Source organism: Nanorana parkeri, unplaced genomic scaffold (assembly GCF_000935625.1).
Source record: "Nanorana parkeri isolate BGI_ZX_2015 unplaced genomic scaffold, ASM93562v1 scaffold321, whole genome shotgun sequence".
In the NCBI taxonomy this organism is placed as follows: domain Eukaryota; kingdom Metazoa; phylum Chordata; class Amphibia; order Anura; family Dicroglossidae; genus Nanorana; species Nanorana parkeri.
The window spans coordinates 767,981-781,219 of record NW_017306589.1 but is presented as its reverse complement, the minus strand read 5'-3'; the positions used below and the strand labels follow the sequence as shown (position 1 = coordinate 781,219).

The 13,239-nt window shown below is 41.6% G+C and overlaps 1 protein-coding gene across 1 annotated transcript in view; it reads left to right on the top strand.

The window, feature by feature from the left end:
• The window catches only part of COL11A2 (collagen type XI alpha 2 chain), a 133,561-nt gene that overhangs the window by 83,298 nt on the left and 37,024 nt on the right, over positions 1–13,239 (top strand). Inside the window, exons 23-32 of the mRNA XM_018558117.1 lie at positions 97–195; positions 289–342; positions 3,232–3,276; positions 6,212–6,265; positions 6,478–6,522; positions 7,073–7,126; positions 10,097–10,204; positions 10,294–10,347; positions 10,438–10,491; positions 12,592–12,636. Coding sequence (XP_018413619.1) covers positions 97–195; positions 289–342; positions 3,232–3,276; positions 6,212–6,265; positions 6,478–6,522; positions 7,073–7,126; positions 10,097–10,204; positions 10,294–10,347; positions 10,438–10,491; positions 12,592–12,636 — 612 coding nt within the window. The remainder of the gene's footprint in view (positions 1–96; positions 196–288; positions 343–3,231; positions 3,277–6,211; positions 6,266–6,477; positions 6,523–7,072; positions 7,127–10,096; positions 10,205–10,293; positions 10,348–10,437; positions 10,492–12,591; positions 12,637–13,239) is intronic.

The following is a 13,239-nucleotide window of genomic DNA, read 5'->3' as shown; positions in this document are numbered from 1 at the left end:
GTAAGTTCTATTCTACATACAGTTGGGACTCAACACAGTGTAAAGTCCAAGTCTTTGTAGTGCCTGTCCTCATCTAAAATATTGTTTTTGTCTTAGGGTCCACAAGGTGAGCCAGGCCCTCCTGGACAGCAAGGAACTCCAGGCACACAAGGTCTTTCTGGGCCACAAGGTCCTGTGGGTCCACCAGGAGAGCAGGTAAGAATGATAAGGTTTAGAGGAGGGTAAAAAGGGGTTTAGAGGGTAGCACTTACCTAACCTGCAACTCAACTCATACTTTTTTGTTTACAGGGCCCTCTGGGCAAGCCTGGCCTTCCCGGAATTCCAGGCTCTGATGGACCTCCCGTAAGTACACATTGGGCCTGCTTAACATTAACCATGTTTATGTCCATGTTTCACATTAAAATGTCCATGTATAACATTAAAACGTCAACGTCTCTATCAACCAGATGTAGATTTTTTATGACTGCGTGTCGTGGGACCAGGGGTGCCCTCTTACCTGGGGTCCGGCGGGTGCGACGGAGATCGTAGGGTCCTTCTTGGGGTGAATTGGTGCCCGGCGGCGTGCTGCATGTGTGCACATGAGCGCATGCATGCCATGCGTGCGTGACGTGCGCATGTGGCAATGCCGTGGCTTCTTAGCTGCTTCGGGTGCTGGTCATTGCCAGGGAGGGCCTTGCAAACACTCCTTCTCTCCCAGCCGTCCCATTGGTTCGCAGGGACCTGTGGCTTCCTGTTGCCCAGACAACAGGGGCGTCGCTGGCCCCTGCTGGGTTTAAATTCCAGCCAGATCCAAGACTTGTTGCTGAGTTATTCTGCCATTCCCTAAGCAGCTACAACGCCTCATTTCCTGTTTCCTGTTTCCTGCCTCCCTTCCCTGCTATTCGGATCTCCTGGTTATCGACCCCTGGCTTGCCTCACCGTTTATGATACTCGCTGCCTGCCTCGACCCGGACTGTACTCTGACATCGCATTTTGGATTATCCTTTCTTGTACCTCAGCCTGGACTCTCCTTCTGGGATTGTTCCCTGCTATTGGGTTCCAATCCAGCAAACAGGGGGACTTCGTTCCTTCCCTAACACTGCGTTATATTCTTCACTCTGCTGTTCTTTTGGTTGTAAAACCAGCTCAACTGAATCAAATAGACTCCATCTCCTGTAGACCGTATGAAGCCTTCAATTCCACCATGTTGTCAGGTTCTGGTGGAATTAATATCTCTATATGGATATTTGCACAATTGTGGCTGAAAACAAGGCTCACAATTGATTTAATAGTGTATTACAACCAACAAAAATGTACAGGCAGTCCCCGAGTTACGAACATCCGATTTACGTACAACTCGTACTTACAAACCAGGCTGCCATGCTCGTGCCAACATTCGTAGTACTGTACCTCTTGTACATTACAGGAAGTTGTTAGACGTACAGACAAGGAGTGGGTCTCGTTTGTAGTACTGTACCTCCTGTACATTACAGGAGGTTGTTACACGTGCAGACAGGGGGTGGGTCTGGTTTGTATTACTGTACCTCCTGTACATTACAGGAAGTTGTTAGATGTGCAGACAGGGGGTGGCTCTGGTTTGTAGTACTGTACCTCCTGTACATTACAGGAAGTTGTTAGATGTGCAGACAGGAAGTGGGTCTGGTTTGTAGTACTGTACCTCCTTTAGATTACAGGAAGTTGTTAGACGTGCAGACAGGGGGTGGGTCTGGTTAGAAGTACTGTACCTCCTGTACATTACAGGAAGTTGTTAGACGTACAGACGGGGAGTGGGTCTCGTTTGTAGTACTGTACCTCCTGTACATTACAGGAAGTTGTTAGACGTACAGACGAGGAGTGTGTCTCGTTTGTAGTACTGTACCTCCTGTACATTACAGGAAGTTGTTAGACGTGCAGACGAGGAGTGGGTCTATTTTGTAGTACTGTACCTCCTGTACATTACAGGAAGTTGTTAGACGTGCAGACAGGGGGTGGGTCTGGTTTGAAGTACGGTACCTCCTGTACATTACAGGAAGTTTGTGAGACGTACAGAAAGGGAGTGGGTCTCATTTGCAGTACTGTACCTCCTGTACATTACAGGAAGTTGTTAGACGTGCAGACAGGGGGTGGGTCTGGTTTGAAGTACGGTACCTCCTGTACATTACAGGAAGTTGTTAGACGTGCAGACAGGGGGTGGGTCTGGTTTGAAGTACTGTACCTCCTGTACATTACAGGGAGTTGTTAGACGTACAGACAGGGAGTGGATCTGGTTTGTAGTATTCTACCTCCTGTACATTACAGGAAGCTGTTAGACGTACAGACAGGGAGTGGATCTGGTTTGTAGTATTCTACCTCCTGTACATTACAGGAAGCTGTTAGACGTACAGACAGGGAGTGGATCTGGTTTGTAGTATTCTACCTCCTGTACATTACAGGAAGCTGTTAGACATGCAGACGAAGAGTTCCCGCCTCTTCTTCCGGGTCTGCTACTGTACAGGAAGTTGGCTTGTAACCCTGTACATACAGTGTACTTCAGACGTTTTTTGCTTTCACCTTGTAACAATGCCGAAACACAAATCTGATGCAAGTGCTGGTGATACAGCAAAGAAAAGAAAAACCCTCACCATGGAGGATAAAGTAGAAATAATAAAAAGATCAGAGAGAGGTGAAACTCCTTCATCTATTGGCAGAGCATTTTTTTTACAGTCAGTCAACAATTGCAACAATTTAAAAAAATAAAGGTAGAATAATGGAGCATGTGAAAGGCCGTACCCCCAATGAATGCTACGATTATTACCATACAAAAATGGACCTGTTCCAACTTACATACAAATTCAATTTAAGAACAAACCTACAGAACCTATCTTGTTCGTAACCTGGGAACTGCCTGTATTCAAATCGTTAAATATTTCTAGGAAACAAAAACCCCGCCCCTGCCTAAATCTTACTCCGGCAGTATAACAAGTTATGGTTATCCTTTGTCTTTAGCAAAAGGAATTTGGCAGATGACTGTTCTCTTAATTCCCAACTATTAAATGTACAAACATTCAGTGCTTCATAGTTAGAGGTTCCAGGGAAACAACATAGCACCAAAACTATAGTTATCTTAATTTGAGATTAAATCATATTAATATCTAGAAAAAAGTCAAATAGATTTAATGTATTTGTGAGAAATCGACATTAGATGGTTAATCAAGTTAAAGAAAAAATATACACTAACCTGCATTATATGATTTCTAAATTTTTCTTCCGCAGGGTCATCCTGGCAAAGAGGGTTATTCAGGCACCAAGGGAAACCAGGTAAGTTTCACTGTAACTAGCTACATGTGAAAAACACAGGTAATCAGAATCAATGTCAAAGGAATAACAAAATCAAGATGAAGGGACAGAGTTATTAATTTGGAGAAAAGAAAACGAGCACAAAATAGGAGTTCTTGCAAACTGCAGTCAGGTTTCTTTTTTAATTCTATAGAAAACAACAATTCTGATTGGTTTATATAAGCAATAATTTCAGTTTTGTGCTCCTTTTGTTTGGGTTTAATGGATCAATCTATGCATGGTAAACCTTGTTCCTTAAAGCGGACCTTTACCCATACCTTTAAAATAACAACAAAGACACCTTTAGAAATGTTTAGTAATGACAACCTACAATCACATACTTCTAGATAATTGTCGGCTTTGTATTCTCTGCATACCTTATTTCTCCTTTCTTCCCTAGTCTTCTGACAGTGGCCATGTTTACTAAGGGCAGATTACTAGATCTCCTTTTACTTCCTGAAAATTGGCACATGTCACTAGACAAGTGAATAGGACATGTGACCATGCACATCATCTAGGGGGAGGAAAATGCCTTTCCCTGAGATGAGATTTCCCAGCAATGCTCTGCTGATATAAGCTTCCCAGTGTGCATTGCTTTGGCAAACTGAAGTCAGTTTTCCCTTTCAAAGCAGGAAGTGAATGCTCTGCAAGTGTAAGTATTTCACAATCACAGCATTTAACACCTGCCATGTCCATATAATATAATATAATTGATATACATATTAATCATCATACATAGAGGGATGCATTGGTAGAACTTGATTTTTGAGTGTAAAAGTCCACTTTAATACTGAAACATCAAATATCAAATGCCATGGCCTAACCCACTCATAGCTTACATGAGTGGGTTAGAATTGTGCAACCTGTAGGTCTAAAATGTGTAGGGTTTTGGAAGTCTATATTTGTCAGATTCGCCAAGCCTCTTAGTATTTTGTTTTATATGTTGCTGATATGAGGATCCTAATAGGATTATTTTGTTTGGGGTTCTAGTCAAGGCCATGTTGACATACCGAAAGTTGCAAACTGAGAAATTACATCTAGTTCACTTTGGATTTTTTTCTTCAGTGAAGATATCAGTTATTATATGACTCATTATATTTACTAGAAGATATATACCGTCTTAAGATATTGCAGTGCTACTAAGTATGTCATCATGTGTCTTGTAGACATGTGCGATTCGTTTCGTTCCAAATTAAAATTCGGACGAATTTTCCGAAATATGGACATTCGGACACATCCAAACTTCCGAATCCAAATAAATCTGAATGTGTCCGAATCCGAATTTCCGTTTCCGAATTTCGGATCCCGTTCGAATTTCATTCAAAAACGAAACTGAATCAGACATGTGACTTTTCTGACCAATCAGAATGTGTTTTTCGGTTTAATGCATTCGAATGGGTCTGAACACGAATTTTCGTTACGGCAACATGGGAGCCATATACAGTATATACATATAATACTAAAACCAGACCCGAATGGCATTCAGGATCCGAATTTCAGAATTGCATTGGGGAGCCCCGAATGCCATTCCGGTCTATAAGCCTCAGCTTTAGTGATATATGTACAGTATATGACTCCCAGATCCGAATGGCATTTGGGAGCCCCGGAATGCAATTCGGAAATTCGGATCCCGAATGCCATTCGAGTCTAGGGCTTTAGTATTAATATCTGTATATGGTTTTCTGTGGTATTCGCAACGATTATTCGTAAACTTATCCGACACTAACGAAAATTAGGATTTAATCAAAATCCGAAACACGGACCAAACTGAATTTTCGGATCAGAATCTTGAAATAATTAAATATCCGAAACTAACTGTTTTTGTCCGTAGCTTACATGTCTAATGTCTTGTAACAAGATAAACCTAAGCCATTGAATATTCCACCATTGCTGCAGACCGCTAACGCATGAAGCTACGGTATGGCAATATTTAGAATTAAATCTTGATGCCAATGAATCCGTACTACTCTGGACTCAAACTTCTTCTTGCCCATCCAATTTATCACTTAGACTGAATGATAATGATCCTTGAAGTAGACTGGTAACAGCCTACTTCATGGATGATCTCCAGCCCCTCAGATCAGTTGAATAAATTTTTGGGTGGATCAATATTACCAGTAATCTGAAATATTGGCAAAATTAAGAAAACTTTTTTGCCTTGTTCTGTATTTTTGCATATATGTATGTATATATATATCTATATATATATAGATATGTATATCTATATATACTGTATATAGTTATATATTTGCATTTTGTTTTCCTCTTCAAAAACTTTCAACAGGATTGAAATTGTACAACCTGGTCAGTTAATATGCTAAATTATTACTCATTAAGTAGCTACTAAGTCATTTGAAATTGCTATGAATTGAAGGGACCTGCCCCCTATAAAAATATGACCTACTGTTTTATATAAAGCCTGTGTGTTGCTGAGTGTTGTGTTGTAGAGTAGGTGCTGACAGACTTGCATTGTAGTACACCACAATGCACAAGCCATGCAATGCAGTGTGCTGCGTTTGAAAAAAAGTAATGGACGGGTATAAAATGGTCCTAATAGCTAAGCTTAGTTGATTTACACAGCTATATATTATACACTTATGAAAAAAAAGTATTTCTACCTAAATCATTATAAAATGAAATTACAAATTTATCATAATCCAATCTCTGTCAATCAATCTCAAACGTTGACCAATGCAAGGTGTCCCACTGTAACCAGACTTATTACACCTGTCCTTTGCCTTAGTTGATATGTCCCTCCAGTACTATTCTGCTACCTATTTATAAAAATAGATTAAGAGAAATATGGAAGCCATGATGACGCCTACATTCTGACGCAGGATTTAACAAGTGAACTCGTGATATCGATTTAAAGTTTTTCTTTTTTCACCAATCAACTTTATTGGTTCTTTTCCTTTAGGGTCCACTTGGTCCACAAGGTTCAATTGGTTATCCTGGTCCTCGAGGTGGAAAGGTACTTTAAAAAAAAAAAAAAAGAGTATATTTTGCTTCTCTCTGATTATGTTTTGTCTTGGATTTCAACCTGAAAATTGGTTCATATCTTTCCATTTTGTACACCTGATTGATTCCATGCTGTTTTCTCCGGTTCTTATATATCTTAATCGTTTCCTTCTGTGCAGTATTTCCTTTTCTTCCTCCCTCATGGGTCTTTTTTTACATTTGCAGGGAATTGACGGAATCAGGGGCCTTAAAGGACACAAAGGAGAGAAGGTAAGAGGACAACTTTCTACGTCAGTGCCCTTTAAATGTACCTTTTGCCCAAACATAGCCTGGTCAGCCATTTTGCTGCAGCCTAAAGATTTTTCTTGGCACTGCTGATATCTCTATAATATTGGGGGTTATGACTCTTTTAGCACATTGATACTTTTCATTTCTGATTCTTTGATATTTTACATATTGATTCAGAACCTGCAGTTGGTATTTCCATTGGATAGATGTGACAGTAGGGCATTTCCTACCATGAGGCAAATGCAAGGTCACCACAATTTTATCATCTGCCCCTTGCTTCTACACTCTACAGTGAAGAGATACTGGAATCTCTGCAGCACCTGTGGTGCCTAGAAAAGCTACAATCCCACGGGAATGGTGCTTAGTGTTGGGGCAGGGCTTTATAGAGAGCATGTGCACCATCTCATTGCTATTTTATGATAAGCCTACACCAGCAAAATGCTCCTTTGTGACAGGTACACTTTAATGACTTTCTGTGAAAGAGATGGATCTTCGTAATTATAACCTGGTTGTCTTTATTCTATTTTTTCAGGGTGAAGAGGGTTTCACAGGGTTCAAAGGGGACTTTGGTATAAAAGGTGATAAGGTGAGTATAAATGCAAGTTTACTTTATGTACTTGATGTGAATTGATCTACTACTACCAGTCATAATACCACTCAAATATTAATAAGAGGAAAAGTGCAGCCTATTGTTTTGTGGTATTGTCCACGTTAGACTAAGATAAGCTCACCAGTTGGTGTGGTCATGTACATCAGCCGGACCTGTTATGTGTTGATGAGTAAGAACTGAAATAGTAATTGATATTTTAAAAGAATTGGCTTAACCCATCCATTATCATTTACATTCCAAGTGTTACTCAATCTCTTATTGCAGGGTAAGCCTTAATTTTATGAGGAAGTAGTTACTTCATGATTGACTTGCCCATTTGCAGCTAGTTGGATCACTAGTTCTGCTAATGTCTGCTGCTGACGGACATGGAAAAAATAAAGTTGCACTCCTCCATATTAGACATGCTTGTCTTGCCCTCTCTCATGCTCTACCAGCATTTAAAATGGTCACTGTTGTTTAAAAAAATAATAATGTTAGGTGGCATCTCTTACAATGCAGTTACAATACATTTACAAATTTTACAGCAACTTTTTTTGGAATCCCTTAGAGCCATGGTTCTCAACTTAGAGCCGTAAACCGAAGAGTGGGTCGTAACCCAGTGTTCAGTGGGTCGTGACGTGCCTTCCATTGTGCTAGGTTAGAGGCTCCTCAGCCTCCGCCTAGTGCAGCATGTCAGTTCTTGCGCTAAATAGTCATTCCCAATATGCTGCCCGGCACCGGAATTTGCAATGCAGGCAGTGGGACTTGGGTCGCGACTTAATGACCAAGGACAAATGTGGGCTCTGAGGTTACACAGCTTGAGAACCACTGCCTTAGAGCATTCAGCAGGCCAGTGGCATCACAAGGGGGGTGCGGCCCGCACCTAGGTGACACCATTGTAGGGGTGACACCAAAATGACTGACAGTCATTTTGGTGTCACCCCCTCTAAAAAGTCATCACCCCCTCTAAAAAGTCGTCATGGACCAAGAGCCCAACAGTGTCAGGAGAGAAGAGAGGACCCGGCGGCATACCTCATCCTGCCGGGTGAACATCCCCTCCTCTCTCTGCCGGTGTCCATCACGCACACGCGTGATGACGACATGGCGGGGTGTCACCAGGTCCGGAGACCTGGTGACACCTGGCCTCGGGACGCCCTTGCAGTAGGCTATAGTAGACATTTAGAAAGCTTAAGCAGTAATGATGCTTGTTTCAGTTACAAGCCAGCTGAATGCCTATTTAAAGCAACAATCAACTCTCAAATTGATATCTGTTTTCAGCACTACCAGACTGGTGTACAAAGGGAAAGAGAAGACTTTAAGAACGCTTCTGGACATTTTTTAAATGCAATGTTCATGCCTAATGAATATGTTGTTCTTCACACTATTATTTACTAGCCAAGACTACAAAATTCCTATATGTACTAGGCCATAAAATAACCACTATATCTTTTCTGATCCAAAACTTTGGAGATCTTCTTGTTTGGCCTCCTGGCAGCAATATATCCAGACAAATCTAAACCCATGTCAGGCTGGAATACACAGGACCTATCAATACAACATAGAGCTCAAAATATTAAGGGCTCATTCACACCAGACCTACTAGGCTGCATTGGACAACATTGACCAATGCAGTTCCAAAACATAAACAAGGCAATTTGCCTTATGCTTCAGGCTAGGTTCACACCTGCACTACATCACACGACACCCGGGATGTGTGATGTAGAAACACAGCGATTGCTGCGCGGCTCTGTTGATTTCAGTGGTGTGACATCCACGCGGCAATCACTAAAAAAAGTAACAGTACCTTTTTTGCGACACACGACCTGTGGCTTTTTTAGCCACGGGAAACCGCGCGATCCGCCCGGCGCGACTGGGGTGCAATTAGAAAATAATGGCACCCACAGCGCAATCGGTTCACACCTTGGCGACTCCCCACAGTGCGGCAATCGAGGACAAAACCGCACGGATTGCTGCACAGTCAGTAGTCGCCTAGTTGTGAACCTAGTCTCAGTTTGCACCAATGTGCTGCATTAGTGTGCGCTGACCAAATAAGGACATGCTGCATTGTTGCTCAGCGGGTTCCAACATGCTTTATTGCGTTGCAACATGCTGCAGTGCACAGCAGAAAATAGACTGCAAAATTAAATAACATTTATGTTTAAAAAAAAAGGAAAAAAAGCAAGCAATACAATGCATTTCAATACAATAGATTTGAGCTCTTGTGCATTATGCACACCATCACGTGCCTCTCTCAAGGCCAATCAAGGTTTTAATGGGTGGTCCAACACTTGTCTCAAAAAATTAAACAAGAGCAGCACCAGTCTGATTAAAATAACGTATCAACTTTGGATAAGCTTTCTTCAATGCAGAGTCTGGCAACGGACAAATAACACTTTGTTGAGTGTTGGATGTTCATTGCTGTGCTAAATTATTTTTTTCTATTCGTATTTTCTTGTTCTTTTCTGCTAGTTATGTCTATTCAATGTGCCATGGGCCATTCTGTACCACGACCCAATGTTAAAGAAAACCCCCTAGACTAATTAAATCTTTTTACATCAAGCAGATGTTGAAATCATTAAAAACTACTTTCCTTTTAACAGGAGGGCAGCTTATATAAGAGTAAAGCAAATATGGGGCAAAAGCAACGAAAGCTTGCATTGGATCATAAGAAGCATTTTCTTCCAACCAGAGGAACAAAAAATTGAACATCTTTATTTAGTTTATGACAGTTACACATGTAGTAACATTATAATAGGTAGCTTTCTTGAATAGAAAAATGTGTAGTTTTAAAAGTATAAACAACTTGGCGAAGTTCTATTTTATTGTAGCTCGCATTACTATTATTTTATAAGTAGTTAAAAGGTTGCAGATATGTTAGTTCAGCCTGCTCTATGGCTGACTCTACAGTGTGTTTAAGGTAGGTTTTATATCTTTTTAACCATGGTTTGGTATTTCATTTCTACATAGGGTGAGGGCGGAGTCCCAGGCTCAAGAGGTGAGGATGGCTCTGAGGGCCCTAAGGGAAGATCCGGCCCCCCTGGTGACCCAGGTCCCCTTGGATTGTTGGGTGAGAAGGTGAGATGTGGCTGTGTCTGGTGTGTCCCCACAAACCAGAACAACCCAATTAGAATGGTAATATAACTTGTGTCTCTTGTGTCTTCCAGGGCAAGCTGGGTGTTCCAGGTCTGCCAGGCTACCCAGGACGTCAGGGGACGAAGGTGAAGGAGGGTTACAGCGGAACATAACGGGTATGCAGCGCCTGCCTTTCTGCACTGGTTTATAATCAACTCTGCCTTATATCGTTACAGGGATCTCTCGGCTTCCCAGGATTCGCAGGGGCCAACGGAGAGAAGGGAGCAAGGGTATGGGAAACATTACCTATTCATATAGCCAACCTGTCCCGTCTATACCGGAGGGCTGCTTAAATCAACTTTTACTTTGTTTTTAAACGGAGGTTCAAACGAATACATTTTAATTTAAGGGGCTGATTTATAAATCTTCCATCCAGTGTATAGATGGAAGAATGCAGTTCACACAGCATGACCGAGGAGCATACCAAAGATTTATAAATCGGCCCCTAAGTGTGCCTGACAAAAATGTGCCTTGTTCTCTGGATAGTTATATGAGTGATTTTTGTTTTTATGAAAAATCTTAGTTTTAAAACAGTTCTATACTAACATCTCTTTAGCAGAGTGTATGTGGTTTTTGTATTAAGTTTTGGCTAGCTTAGGGAAGGGAAGAAATTGACAAAGTGCCTATTCCTCAAAAAAGGTACTCACAAGATAAGTAGGATAAAATACATGCAGATTCCACAACCAGATTGAACCAGGACCCACATGGCTCTGATGAAGGAGGCATGGCCCCAGATACAAATCAAGCCCTACCCTTAGCCCTACCGCACATTACTGGCTGGGACCAGCATTTGGGAAGACATGTGTGAATGATTCAAGCACTTTAATTGATGGTGCCTGGCTTGGTCCAGTTGTGGATTCTACAGAAAATGCACTTTATCGTAATAACTATCCTACTAAAAGTGCCATTTTTGACCGATATGTTTCGATGCATCCCTAGTTCTTAGCATAATTTCTTTTAAATTCGAATGTAATATCAGGTAAATACCGCAGTATGGCCACTAGATGGAGCTAAAGAGCATAGGTTATAAATTCTTCTTTTTTATGCTCCTCAGTTCCATCTAGTGACCATAATTTGGTATTTCTGATATTACTTTTGACTTTGAAAGAAATTATGTTCAGAGCATTTGTTTTTACCTCCATTCGCACAGCATGAACGTTCGCAAAGTTTTGCAGGATAAATGAGTTGGGCATGACTTCTAATCTGGCCAATAGCTGTGCCCCATGACAGCAGCCAGATCAGCATAAACATAAGATCCCTTAGCAATATGGCAAAAAAAACCAACAACTGGCCTGGGCATATGTCACCTCATGTCTGCAAGTACCTTAAGACACGACTGCTGTGCTAAGACATAAGCAGAGTCTACATATACAAAGAGCACATATGGCTGCCTGCATGTGCATTGTACTTTACTTATTGCAAATGACATGCTTAAAGATGGATGGTACAGTGTCTCAGTGGTTAGCACTACTGCCTTGTAGCCAGTGGCGTCACAAGGGGGTGCGGCCCACATCCGGGTGACACCATTGGAGGGGTTACACCAAAATGACCGACAGTCATTTTGGTGTCACCCTCTCTGAAAAGTCGGGTACTTGGTCATGGACTGAGAGCCCAACAGTCGCAGGAGAGAAAAGGGGACCCGGCGGCATACCTTATGCTTCCGGGTGAACGTCCCCTCCTCTCTCTGCCGGCATCCATCACCAAGATGGCCACCGGCATCCATCACCAAGATGGCCATCTGCAGGTATCACCGAGATGGCCGTGAATGCGCAGTGACGGGGGATATCCACTCCAGGTGACACCAGGCCTTGGGAGGCCCCTAATTGTAGCACTAGGGTCCTTGGTTTTAATCCCAACCAGGATATTATATGCATGCAGTTTGCATGGCGTACTTTGGTTTCCTCCTACATTACAAAAACATGTTGGTTAAGTTAAGTGGCTCAACTGAGTGTGCCCAAGATGGCTACCTCACCTCCTAAGTGCTTTGAGTCCCTTTGAAGGGAAAAGGCGCTATAGAAATACAAAATAAATATATAAGGAGATCAATTAAAATATATACTTAAAGAAGTATAAAAAAAGACAGCAGGTTTCCTTTAATAGCTGAATTTTCATCTTTGCCTGACAGCTTCACTTTAATGGACTTTGATAGAATAAATGCATGGATGACTATACATAGCAGTATTACAATACATTGCAGTGTTTGCCAGTCTGCCATGTGTTGCTGTATAGTGCTGGATTGCAGCAGTGTTGCATGTCGTAATGACCTTTATACCGATTGCTGCTAAATTGCATCATTTGATGAGTCAGCCTTTGATTCTTTTTTCTCTTAGGGTTTGTCTGGAAAATCAGGTCCAAGAGGAGAGAGGGGCCCTTCGGTAAGTAAAATTAGTCACATCTACCTATCCATAGTTCTCAGAGAATCCAACTGCAACTAAAAGTTTTATATTGTAGAAATTATTGTAAATATATTGGTAGCTAGTTTTTAATTGTACACTATGATTAATCCATATTGTCGACGAAACGTGTAAGCTGAAGAAGATCCAATGGCTGGATGTGACTTCTTCCTTCAACAAATTTACACACTGAGCTCTTTTGGAGTGGGGCATCAATTTCTTTATATTTGGGATGTGCGGGCTGGTGAGGACGAATTTTTTATTGTACTGGCAACAGTGGGAAAGAGGGGTTCTAAGCAGAGGCCTGAAGTGGAACACCCGGCTTGTTGAACTATTGAGCATTTTGACAGTCCTACAGAACTAGCATGAGTGTAGCTAAGTTGGTTTCTTCTCGGCGGGAGGGGGGCAACATGGTCCATCATTGGATTCAGTAGGAAGCTAAGCTGCATTTCTAAATTGTTGCTGGTTGGTATCTCTATCTATCTATCTATCTATCTATCTATCTATCTATCTATCTATCTATCTATCTATCTATTTATTTTCTCTCTCTCTCTCTCTCTCTCTCTCTCTCTCTCTCTCTCTCTC